Source organism: Rhinoderma darwinii, chromosome 1 (assembly GCF_050947455.1).
Source record: "Rhinoderma darwinii isolate aRhiDar2 chromosome 1, aRhiDar2.hap1, whole genome shotgun sequence".
In the NCBI taxonomy this organism is placed as follows: domain Eukaryota; kingdom Metazoa; phylum Chordata; class Amphibia; order Anura; family Rhinodermatidae; genus Rhinoderma; species Rhinoderma darwinii.
Window position 1 is genome coordinate 137,981,307 of NC_134687.1, and position 13,776 is coordinate 137,995,082.

Consider the following 13,776-nt stretch of genomic DNA (forward strand, 5'->3'; position numbering starts at 1 on the left):
GAAAAAAAAGTGTTTTTATTGTGTAAAAGTAGGAAAACATAAAAAAAACAAAAATTTGGTATCGCCGCAATAATAACAACCCGCTGAATAATGTTATTATGTTATTTATACCACACGGTAAACGGCGTAAAATTAAGACGCAAAAAAATGGTGACATTTCTGTTCTTTTTTTCCAGTGCCCCACTAAAAAAAGTTAATCAATAAATTATTTGTACCCCAAAATGGTGCTATTATAAAATACAACTTGTCCCGCAAAAAAATGTCCTTATACAGCTATGTCGACGGAAAAATAAAAAAGTTATAGCTCTCTGAATGTGAAGATGGAAAAACCTAAAAAATTGCTCGATCATTAACCCCTTCCCGACATTTGCCGTACATGTACGTCATGGAAAGCATTGACTTCCCGCATCTTGCCGTACATGTACGCCAAATGTTTGGGACCGGCTCAGAAGCTGAGCCGGTCCCATCATCACCGGATCTCAGCTGTATCTTACAGCTGACATCCGGCTGTAACGGCGGGGACCGAAATTAGCTTCGATCCCCGCCATTAACCCCTTAAGTGCAGCGCTCAAACGCGATCGCTGCACTTAAGGTGTTTGCAGCTCATCGGAACCCCAGTAATGAAATTGCCGGGGTTCCGGTGGCTGCAATGGCAACCGGAGGCCTAATACTGGCCTCCCGGTCTGCCTAGCACCGAAGCCGGTCAAGATCCGCCCGGCGGCGGAGCCTGATCGGCTTCCGTAGCTGCCGGCAAGATGGAGCCGGGTCAGGAGCTGATCCGGCGTCATCAGCGGTGGAAGTCAGCTGTATGTTACAGCTGACATCCACCTGTAACGGCAGGAACCGGAGCTAGCTCCGATCCCTGCCATTAACCCCTTCGATGCAGCAATCGAAAGCGATTGCTGCATCGTAGCGGTTACTAGCAGATCGCCAGCCCTGACAGGCAATCAGCTTGCTGTCAGTGAATGACTGACAGATCTAATACATTGCACTACATAGGTAGTGAAATGTATTAGAAAAAAAAAAATCTGACCGTTGGACCTTCAAGTCCCCTAGTGGGACTTGAGAAAAAATGTAAAAAAAGTATAAAAAAGTGTAAAAAAAAGTGCAAATAATGAAAGTTTGAAAACAATAAAAGTTTCAAGTAATCAAATAAAACACAATCCCCCTTTTACTCTTATCAAGTCCTTTATTATTGAAAAATAATAATAAACCATATATATTTGGTATCGCCGCGACCGTAATGACCTGAGGTATCAAAATATTATATTATTTATTGCACGCGGTGAACAGCGTAAAAAAAAACGTAAAAAACGTTACCAGAGTTTCTGTTTTTTAGTCACTTTGCCCTACAAATGTTAGAATAAAAAGTGATCAAAAAGTCGCACGTATCCAAAAATGTTACCTATAAAAACTATAGCTCGTCCCGCAAAAAACAAGCCCTCATACACCTCCGTCGACAAAAAAATTAAAAAGTTATGGTTCTCACAACTTGGCGACAGAAAAAATACATTCTTTTTACAAAAGTAATTTTATTGTGCAAAAAGTTGTAAAACATAAAAAAGTGCTATAAATTAGGTATCGCCAGAATTGTACTGACCCGCAGAATAAAGTTAACATGTCATTTATAACGCGTGGTGAACGCTATATAAAAAAAAAACCAAAAAAGCTGTGCCAGAATTGCGTTTTTTTGTTTACCTGGCATCCCAAAAAATAGGATAAAAGGTGATCAAAAAGTTGCATGTACCCCAAAATGGTACCAATAATAACTACAGCTCGTCCCGCAACAAACCAGCCCTCATACCGCTACGTCTATGAAAAATAAAATTAGTTAAGGCTCCAATAAGTCAGGAAATAAAAAAATATGCAGTTGTGCCCGAGGGGAACATTTCTTCTGTTTGAAGAGGCGATTTATCAAGGACCTAAAATTAGGGAACCAGGAAAGGGAGGGCCCAAACATATCCGCTGGAAGCGACGGTGCCCGAATTATACAAGGACAACACTTCCTAGCAAAATTCCCCAAACTACAAAGGCAAACTATAAAGGACGCCATATATCAGTGCGACACCGGCCTGTGCAGAAAGGATTGCTTCACAGCGTAACACACATCTATGGGTTATTTTATTGTTTTTTTTACCCCATTATTATACCACCTGACTATGCCCCTTATATACTCCGCCCGGCTTACATATGCCCTACATTATAAACGGAAACACCAGTAAGACTCCAAACAAAACTACTACCAAGCAAAATCCACGCTCCAAAAGCCAAATGGCATTTCCTCCCATCTGAACCCTACAGCGTCCCCAAACAGCAGTTTCTTTCAACATATATGGCATCGTCATACCCGGGAGAACCCTTTTAGCAATTTTTGGGGTGTGTGTCTCCAGTGGCATAAGCTGGGCACGACATATTTGCCACTGAATGGCATATCTAGGGAAAAATATACATTTTTAATTTGCACCATCCGCAGCGCATTCATTTATGGAAAAGACCTGTGGGGTGAAAATGCTCACTACACCCCTTAATAAATGCCTTGAGGGGTGCAGTTTCCAAAATTGGGTCACTTCTGGGGGGTTTCCACTGTTTTGGGCCCACAGGCGCCCAAAAACCAATCCAGCAACATCTGCACTCCAAATGGCGGTCCTTCCCTTCTGAGCCCTGCCGTGTGCCCAAACAGCAGTTTATGACCACATATGGGGTATTGCCGTACTCGGTAGAAATTGCTTTACAAATGTTGGGTTCTTTTTTTTCCTTTATTTGTTGCGAAAATGAAAAAATTTGCGCTAAAGCTACGTCTTATTGAAGAAAAAGGATTGTTTTTATTTTCACTGCCCAATTCTAATAAATTCTATGAAACATCTGTGGGGTCAAAATGCTCACTACGCCCCTAGATGAATTCCTCAAGAGGTGTAGTTTCCTAAATGGTGTCACTTTTTGGGCGTTTTCATTGTTTTTTCCCCTCAGGGGCTTTGCAAATGTGACATGGCTTCCGCAAACCATTCCTGCTCAATGTGATCTCCAAAAGCCAAATAGCGCTCTTTCCCTTCTAAGCCACACCGTGTCTCCAAACAGCCGTTTATTACCACATGTGGGGTATTGTTTTACTCGGGAGAAATTGCTTTACAAATTTTGTGGTGCTTTTTCTCTTTCAGTCCTTGTGGAAATGAGTAAAAATAAGCTAAACCTACATTTTCTTTGAAAAAATGTAGATTTTTATTTTCAGGGCCTACTTCCAATAATTTCTGCAAAAAACCTGTGGGGCCAAATCGCTCACTATACCCCTAGATAATTTCCTCAATGGGTGTAGTCTCCAAAATGGGGTCACTTGTGGGGGGTTTCCACTGTTTTGTCTCCTCAGGGACTTCGTAAATGTGACATGGCCTCCGCAAACCATTCCTGCTAAACTTGAGCTCCAAAAGCCAAATAGCGCTCTTTCCCTTCTCAGCCCTGCCGTGTCTCCAAACAACCGTTTATTACCACATGTGGGGTATTGTTTTACTCGGGAGAGATTGGTTTACAAATTTTACGGTGCTTTTTCTCCTTCAGTCCTTGTGGAAATGAGAAAAAATTAGCTAAACCTACATTTTCTTTGAAAAAATTTAGATTGTCATTTTCAGGGCCTATTTCCAATAATTTATGCAAAAAACCTGTTGGGTCAAAACGCTCACTATACCCCTAGATAATTTCCTCAATGGGTGTAGTTTCCAAAATGGGGTCACTTGTGGGGGGTTTCCACTGTTTTGTCCCCTCAGGGGCTTTGTAAATGTGACATGGCCTCCACAAACCATTCCTGCTAAACTTGAGCTCCAAAAGCCAAATAGCGCTCTTTCCCTTCTCAGCCACGCCGTGTCTCCAAACAACCGTTTATTACCACATGTGGGGTATTGTTTTACTCGGGAGAAATTGCTTTACAAATTTTACGGTGCTTTTTCTCCTTTAGTCCTTGTGGAAATGAGAAAAAAAATCGCTAAACCTACATTTTCTTTGAAGAAATGTTGATTTTAATTTTCACGGCCTACTTCCAATAATTTCTGTAAAAAAACTGTGCGGTCAAAATGCTCACTGTACCCCTAGATAATTTCCTTGAGGTGTGTAGTTTCCCAGATGGGGTCACTTTTGGGGGATTTTGACTGTTTTGGCACTGCAAGAGCCCTTCAAACCTGACATGGTGCCTAAAATTTATTCTAACAAAAATAAGGCCCCAAAATCCACTAGGTGCTCCTTTGCTTCTGAGGCCGGTGCTTCAGTCCAGTAGCACGCTACGGCCACATGTGGGATATTTCCTAAAACTGCAGAAACTGGGCAACAAATATTGAGTTGCATTTCTCTGGTAAAACCTTCTGTGTTATAAAAAAAATTGTACTAAAAATTTATTTCTGCAAAAAAATATGAAATTTGTAAATTTCACCTCTACTTTGCTTTAATTCCTGTGACATGTGTAAAGGGTTAAGACATTTTCTAAATGCTGTTTTGAATACTTTGAGGGGGTGAAGTTTTTAAAATGGGGTTACTTTTTGGGGGTTTCTCATATATAAGGCCCTCAAAACCACTTCACAACTGAACTGGCCCCTGTAAAAATGGCCTTTTGAAATTTTCTTGAAAATGTGAGAAATTGCTGCTAAAGTTCTAAGCCTTGTGATGTCATAGAAAAATAAAAGGATGTTCAAAAAACGATGCCAATCTAAAGTAGACATATGGGGGATGTTAATTAGCAACAATTTTGTGTGGTATAACTACCTGTCTTACAAGCAGATACATTTAAATTGAGAAAAATGCTAATTTTTGCAATTTTTCGCTAAATTTTGGTGTTTTTCACAATTAAATACTGAACATATCGAGCAAATTTTGCCAGTAACTTAAAGTCCAATGTGTCACGAGAAAACAATCTCAGAATCGCTTGGATAGGTGAAAGCATTCCGGAGTTATTACCACATAAAGTGACACATGTCAGATTTGAAAAATGAGGCCCGGTCAGGAAGGTCAAAAGTGGCTAAAGAGGGAAGGGGTTAAGGTTTACAATACCTTCGGTATTAACGGGTTAAAGGAACACTAGGATAAAAATCCACAAAAAAATCTAAATACATTCCCAGCAGTTCCTCCTTTCTTAATCTCCTCCTCTCCTTTGATCCTGTTCATCTCATATTGCAATCTAAAAAATATATATAAAGAATTTGTATGTATGTGTCCCAGGAAATCAACCATTTCCCTCTTATCACAATCCATTGTCTGGCTGTATGACAACTGGCTGCAGCAGGAGCCTTTCCCCACTGCTCTATCTGCAGTAAGAGACAAAGAACGCTAATAAACACTCCCTTGACTAAGCCCCACCCTTAGGCATCTGCCAACTAAATGAAAGGAATCAGGAAAAATGCAACATCTCAAGAATCCTAGTGTCTGACAAACACTGTGGGCCAGGTTAATCTTCTGTTTACTTTTATCATTCATTTCTAGGTTGAGTGTTCCTTTAAGCAAATTCTTATTGAAATCTGATAGGTTCAACAAAGGTCAATTTATATTTCCAATTTCTTTATCTAGAGAATAAACTGTTGAAATCTATAAAACAAAGGCTGTGAAGTAAAAGTATTGCCTGTGGAAATCCAAACAACTATAGGAGCTGTAAAGGCTGCCATTTCCTATTTTCATATTTGTAAGAAACAGATATAACTAGTGCTGGCCATGCATAAAAATAGATGTTGGTCGAGAGCTATTTAATCCAACTCCCTAATAAACATATTAGGGTAAATTTATTAAGGCAGGCATTTCATACGCCAGTCTTAGGCCTCGTTCACATCAGCGCCGGGTTCCGTTTGGGGTTTCCGTTCATCCATTCCATCAGGAACAGATGAACGGAAAGCCAAACTGAAACTTAGCTTCCGTTTGCATTACCATTGATTTCAATGGTAATGCTTTTGTTGCAAATGGTTTTCGTTTGCTTCCGTTCAGTAAGGTTTCCGTTTTTTTAGCAGAAACAATAGCGTGATCGACTAAGCTAGTTTTTGCCCTATTGCAACTTTTCTATGCTAGAAAACTGGCTACAGGGCTTAATAAATTCCCCCATTGTTTTCAATAGGCAGCAGGGGATATTCTGCTGCCAAACACATTGGGAAGCCCAAGTGTGATTGGTTGGACAAAGGATGGAGCATATTGAAATCCAACATGCCTGGTCCTTCTTTCTCTTGATGACATTGCTCCCATACACATTAAATTGTCATCCAAAATTAAGTGGAAATCCTTTTTAACGAACACAAATCTTATAGATGGTCATTTATTCCATTTGAGCCGTTCTGCTAAATATCTACGTGTTGCGCTTGACTCCTACATACACTTCTGTCTTGCATCTGTCTCCAGTTTCATCTGTGATTTATTAGTGGTATCTGTTTGAATAAAGACTCCTAAGAATATGTTAACCTAATAGTTTTATCTGCAGAAGGTGAACATGTTGACCTATAAATATGTACTGTCCTCACAACTTTGCAAAGAGCAATTCAATAGCAGTATAGGAATACATTCAGATGTAGGTTTGATGAATTTTTCTACTAAGGTTTTTTGGTTCTAAAGACTAATTTGTCAAAGCTTTCTGTTGAAGTAAATAGGATTCTTAAAAATCTTAGTAAGCATTAATGGGGTTATGTGGGGAGCGAAAAGTATTAGCAGTTTACTCAGTGCAGTATGTGAGTACACTCACTAATACATTCCGGTCCCCTGTCGCGATGATTATGAGATTTGAATAGATTTTTATGGCGCTGGCGGGGGACCGGAAGTCTAGTTGCACATTCTTCCTTCATGGTGACATAACTCTTCGTCATGTCACCGGCCCCGCCGTAATCTATGTACAAGCATATGCAGTAGTACAGCGATTTACATAGAGTACAGCCTTGCCCGGTTGTTTCCCTAACTTGCATTCACTTTTATCGGAATACAGAAACAGCCTGGCACAGAAAGCTTAGCTGTTTCTGTAATTCCCAGCCACCTCTGCATTGATTCTTTGCCTGGATACGGCAGCCAGCCTCCGCCTCACCAGGCAGGACAGGGTCAGAAGTAGGGACAACTGTTCTAAGGTTAGGTAGGATCAACATATACCAGACATTTATGGCCTCTCCCATGGATATTTCATAAAATCTAAGAGGTAATTGCCCTTTAATTTGCAGTTATAGCCATACGCGCAAGCCAATACCAGCATCCAACTGTCCTCTTACCCTAGTGAGTGACTATCCCCCCTTTTAATAAAGCACCATGAAAACATCTTACATACAATATACACTATACAAAGGGAGAATGTGCAGTCACGTTATGTTTGATTCTGAACAAAAATAACAAACATATAATGTTAAAGGAACTTAAAGAGGCTCTGTCACCACATTATAAGTGCCCTATCTCTTACATAATGAGATTGGCGCTGTAATGTAGGTAATAGCAGTGTTTTTCATTTAGAAAAACAATCTATTTTCACCAAGTTATGACCTATTTTAGCTTTATGCTAATGAATTTCTTAATGCCCAACTGGGCGTGTTTTTACTTTTGACCAATCGGGCGTTGTGGGGAGAAGTGTATGACGCTGACCAATCAGTGTCATACACTTCTCTCCATTCATTTACTCTGCACATAGTGATCTTGCTAGATCATGATGTGCAGTCACATACTCAGACATTAACGTTACTGAAGTGTCCTGACAGTGAATAGACCTCACTTCCAGCCAGGACGTGATGTCTATTCACAATCCCGACACTTCGGTAACATTTGTGTGGGACTTACAGCAAGAGCAAGCGTAATCTCGCGAGATCTTTCTGTAAATGACAGCTTACAGCGAGATCACGCTTGCTGTGCTGTAAGTCCCACACAAACGTTGGCGAAGAGTCGGGATTGTGAATAGACATCGCGCCTGGCTGGAAGTGATGTCTATTCACTGTCAAGACACTTCAGTAACGTTAATGTGGGAGTAAGTGACAGCACATCATGATCTAGCAAGATCACTATGTGCAGAGTAAATGAATGGAGAGAAGTGTATGACGCTGATTGGTCAAACATACCTGGTCATAAAATAGGTTATAACTTGGTGAAAATAGATAGTTTTTCTAAATAAAAACCACTGCTGTTACCTACATCACAGCGCCGATCAGATTATGTAGGAGATAGGCTGCTTAAAATGGGGTGACAGAGCCGCTTTAAATAGCAATTTTCATACGACTTTGGAAATGGGTAAACTCCACCTAAGGCCATTACCTGACTAGGATGCTCTTTCTACCATATAAGATGACCATTTAGTGCAGGTGTATTAAAATGCACATATAAGTCAAATGAAACCAAATATAAAAATGCTAGCCTGAGGCCACTGAAAAACAAGTAGACCTCATTTTTATGCATTGATTTTTAATCAATGTCTCACTTTACTGTGCATTCTTTGGCCTTGTACAATATATTTAAACTGAATCTTATTTACGGGCTTTAATGTCCACTCAGGAACCCCCTTCTATATGTCCTAATAGGACATATGAGTGTCAAAGAGGAGGATCTCCTACTTGTGACAAGGTAAATAGAGGACCCTCATCTATCAGTGGACAAAATAGTCTCTTGCTCTGGAGGCCCAACATGTCCATGCGTTACACGGAGACAACCCATTGATTTCAATGTAAACGGTCATACTACATTTGACCTTTGGTGGCGCTCCAGAAAACATTGAACACATGCTGCTTCGTTTCCCCCACACCAACCTCCACAACCCATTTCAAATACTGGACCAATTAACATTTATATAATAAAACACATTTTTTTATATTTTTTAATAATATTTGCAAATCTGGAAAAAAAGGAGCCCTCTAGACATTGTATGAAGCATCACCTTGTATGACATACACTGAATTACTGCCATTTGCTGTGCATCAACACTAATGAATGCCATCCTTTGAGTGAAGGATATCCAAGCCATTTTATTATTTATTCAGGATTATAGATGAACTTTTCCAGTTTGTTAGCGCTGTTCCCTTAGAGATGACCAATGGCAGAAAATGCTGCACATCCATATTGTGCAACCAACCATTTAGGTGCAGGCCCCACTAAGGTAACGATTAACCCTTTCCTGGATTGCTCATCTTAGGGAATCATGTCTTGATTTGTGGCATTGTAACAACAGAAGCCCAAAGAGTTCAATTTGAACCTATTAAAGAAAATCTCTCCGTTCCTATTTATTGGGGCACAATCGGGCAACCTGTATGTTATTCCTGGTTTCCAGTAAATGCGTCCACCAGCGGGGTATTGTGCTGTTGGAAGTTCTTGCTCATTGAAGACTTCAGCGTCTATGTTTAGAGGCTGAAAACCTGTTCTGATCTTATCCTGCTCACACAGCTGCAGTTTGTTACAAAATATCAGTGGAGGTAAGAGCAAACAGCCTGGAGTCCTGCACTATAGCGAGGTTTCTGCTGCTGCTCTGTTTACTTCATCGGGGATTGCCTCAACTAATATATTGTAAAATGTCTGCAACTGTGTGGCAGGACTGCTGGTCCAAGACTGGTTTCCAGCTTTTTCATATTAACAAGAATGTTTCCATTTCTTGACAGTAACCAATGATGTTGAAAATGGCGAGGAATTGAAACGTACAAGCTTTCTTTAATCAAATTGGGACAATACCATTAATAAGAGTATGTCAATAGAATGGGCCTCTTTTAATTTGAGCACCTGTGTTGTGCCCTAATATATCTACACTGGAGGCAGCTTCCCTTATCATGAAGATCCCTCACTGCCAATGGGCAGCACAGAGAGAGTCACTAACAACATTTATTGAATTATGCTGGTAGCTTTGTTATTGGGATACCTGTTCATGTGATTTGTGGTTAATACATCCTTTTTCACATTCGGCACTGTTACCCTCCAGAATCATCTGGTTCCATTGATTTCCATAGTAAAGATTGCAAAGTTTGCATGTCTACAATCTGTAATTAAGTTAATATTGGTGCACTGATCCAATTCCAGATATTTCCATGGAATGTTTTATTGCTGTACTATAGTTAGATATAAATTAACTAGAATGTTTCCTTCTTATAGGTGAGCAAGATCCAGCAATCAGCAGTGACTCGGATATATCTCTGATTATGGCAGTAGACGTTGGACTTTCAGATGTGGATCTTTCCACCGATCAGGACTTTGAGGAGGTGAAGTCATGAGTAGGTCTTTGGCCGCGTTCCATAGGAAAGATATAGAAAGTGTAAAGCAGTCGGCTCTCCTGGAGTTTGGACTATTCCAATACGTAAAAACCACTCACCATCACCATAAGTCTCCAGTGCACTCCATTATGGGATGATCATGATACAAGCAATAGCGCCAGATGCCTGCTGTTTCAGCATAGTTGCTCACCCGTGGGATTTAAAGTGGTGTTGATATGGGAGCATTGGCCTCCTCACTTCTTCACATGTGCAAGACATCAGTCTGCAGGCTTCCCTGATGTGGACGTTGGACCTGGACCTAAATTGAAATCATTGCTGTTTTTAAGAAGAGATATTCACTTTACAATCCCTTTTTTGTTGTTTACCCCGGTTTTATCAGTGTATTTAAGCACCAATATCTTGGTCATCATGGAAAATATTTTTGCCTTTTTGTTATTTTTTTTTCAACATAATGGCTTCTCGGCCAATCAACATGAAGAGATTGTCACAGTCATGAGTGAATGCCCTGCTCTTATCTGAGGAAAGCTTTGATTACCGGATGGGCACGCGTCCCAGAAGCACTTGAGAAGAAAATGTCTTCAGAGGGCCTGTGCCACTTACATGTGATCTGGCATTTCCCATGAACTGCATAAAGAATGTTAGGTACTAAAATTACAATCTGTTCCTCTGAGTCATTGAGGAGACTCAACCACGTGTGAATTAAGACACACGTTATATTATTGCGCCATCTATTTTACATCCATAGTTTAATAATATTGGGCACATTTTTAAATCCCCACTTCTATATTATTGGGAACCAGTCTTTTTGACTAATGGAAATGTATGCAGTATTGTGCTTACACTACGAAGTGGCATGTTTTTTCAAGAATAAATATATATTTTTTCAAAAGAGAATATAAATATTAGTGAATTATAAAACAATGGTAAATAGGTGCTCTGACGTTGTATAAGAGATCATACTTGCTCATGACATTCCATTACGCCATTACTTATGACATCAATATCTCGACCCCAGATGCAAAGTATTTTTGCTAAAAATTGAATGTATCAACATCAGCTATACTGAACTCTAAGTATAAGAGGGTTCTATTTCATATTCTGAAAACAAGGTTTTTATTCTCACATTAAATAGTTAATATTTCTTGCCATGGACATTGGTAGCTGTAATAATAATTATGACAGACAAAAATTGTGAGATTGTAAAGTTGTTTTACAAAAATATTAAAATTGTACAAATTTTAATACATCACCTTTTAGTGGGAATTGGTTGTTATGGGAAAGCACATGGATGGAGAATATTTTAGGAATATTAACTACTGTAAATTATGTTACACAAGAACTTTTTTTTTACAAAAAGTGAGGCTGAATTCATAAAATCCAGATGGGGGTCTGTACAGCTGTGAAGGTTGTCCTGTAATTCAACAGAAGAGATGAGGCCTCTTATTGTGTTACTATGAGAACGGGAAATATCAGAGACTGCATTTAGTTCAGTCGCATCAAAGTTGCATGTCTTAAAATTGTTTCCCTTTAAGTGTTTTTTCCTAAAAATTTTAATCCATCATAACCGGCGTTGTTGTTTTTTGTGTTCAGAGGGAAGCAGCGCCACTCTTGTCCATTGGCTGTGTCTGGTATTGCAAGTTATCTATATTGAGGTGAAGGTGGCAGGCACAGCCCATGGATAGGAATGGAGCCGTTTCTGGGGGGAAAAGCAGACCCTTTTTCTACTCTCATACAATGCCTTCAAGCACAATTTTTGCAAAAGGAAGCAACCAGGTATGACACGTTCATATTGCATCAGAAGCAAAGAAAAAAAATACTTGGAGAAAGTGATAGAGTGTTATTCAACTTCACCAAGCAAAGCATTCTAGATTACAGATGGGGTATTCCATCCCATATCATTTAACTGCTACTCAGTTACTAAATAGGGGACCATAGTTGTCATTGGGGCAGACTTACTATCGTTGTTGCAGCAGAATTTTGGCCCAAGTTGCGCCTTTGTCGTTTGACAAATTTATTATTGATTTGCACCCAAAAGAACAGATGTTTGCGCCTCTCCAGATACTTTTCAAAATTGTTGCTAGAAGGGGCGTGGCTTAGTGGAAAGAGTCTGGCTTAATTGCGCCAATTCGCCCAAAGAATTGACATAAACTAAGCCAACCAAGAGGTGATATAAGGAAGAGAAACATTTCTAACAAGACACCCAAATTTGTCATACAGCCTGCGTCACTTTCATAAATTTGGCGCATCTTCTGACAAGTTTATGCAGTCTAAATATTAGACCGCATTAGTAAATCTGCCCCATTATCTTTCTTTATCCTGAGATGCACCACATGATATATAAGACAGCACAGCTGAAATGAATTGTATTTCCTATGCGCAGCTGCTCCACTACAACATTTCTTTGAAACGTTATGTCCCCTTATTTCTCTATTATTTGGGAGCTTTTCCCCTTTACCAATTAGCTGATCAGAACTGCGGAGCTGTAATGTGTGTGCTCGTTTTCCTAGTAGATCTCCTGCAAGGAAATAAACTACAGGGTGGGCCATTTATATGGATACACCTAAATAAAATGGGAATGGTTGGTGATATTAACCCCTTAGTGACCAGCCCATTTTAGGCCCTAATGACCAAGCTATTTTATTCGTTTTTCTATAGTCGCATTCAAAGAGCTATAACTTTTTTATTTTTTCGTCTACATAGCTGTATGAGGACTTGTTTTTTGCGGGATTAGTTGTGCTTTTTAATAGCACCATTTTTGGGTACATATAATTTTTATATTAACTTTTATTAATCTTTTTGGGGGGGATTATAAAAAAAACCTGAAATTCCGCCATTGTTCTATGCGTTTTTAAATTGACGCCGTTCACTATGCGACGTAAATAACATGTTACCTTTATTCTATGGGTCGGTACGATTACGGCGATACCACATATGTAGAGGTTTTTTTTATGTTTTACGACTTTTGCACAATAAAAACACTTTTGAACTAGAAATTATTTGCTTTTGATTCGTCGCTTTACAAGAGCCGTAATTTTTTTATTTTTCCATCAATGTAGTGATTTTTTGGGCTTGTTTTCTGCGGGACAAGACGTAGTTTTGAATGGTACTGTTTTGGGGTGCATGGGACTTATTGATTCATTTTTATTATGACTTTTTTGGGGGGCAATGGAAAAAAATTGCAATTTCGCCATGGTTTTTTGAGTTGTTTTTTTACGGTGTTCACTTTGCAGTTTAAATTACATATTAACTTTATTAATGGAGTCATTACGGTCGCGGCGATACCACATATGTGTACTTTTTTTTTTTTTACACTTTTACTAAATAAAACCACTTTTTATGGAAAAAAATGGTTTGATTTATTTTTTTACTGTACTTTTTATTAATAATCTTTATTTCACTTTGATGACTGATTTTATTAGTCCCACTAGGGGACTTTACTGTGCGATATTCCGATTGCTGCTATAATGCTCTGGTATACTTCGTATACCAGAGCATTATTGCCTGTCAGTGTAAATCTGACAGCCAATCTGTTAGGACGTGCCTCCGGGGCAGACCTGGGGGCTTTTATCAGGCCCCCGGCTGCCATGACACCCCATCGGAGACCCGCGATTGCATTCGC

At 39.4% G+C, this 13,776-nt stretch overlaps 1 protein-coding gene across 1 annotated transcript in view; it reads left to right on the plus strand.

The window, feature by feature from the left end:
• RNF150 (ring finger protein 150) overlaps positions 1–13,427 on the plus strand; it is a 239,106-nt gene extending 225,679 nt beyond the window's left edge. Inside the window, exon 7 of the mRNA XM_075860413.1 lies at positions 10,039–13,427. Within this exon, the coding sequence (XP_075716528.1) occupies positions 10,039–10,157 (119 nt within the window). The 3' untranslated portion in view covers positions 10,158–13,427. The remainder of the gene's footprint in view (positions 1–10,038) is intronic.
• Positions 13,428–13,776: the final 349 nt, after the last annotated feature.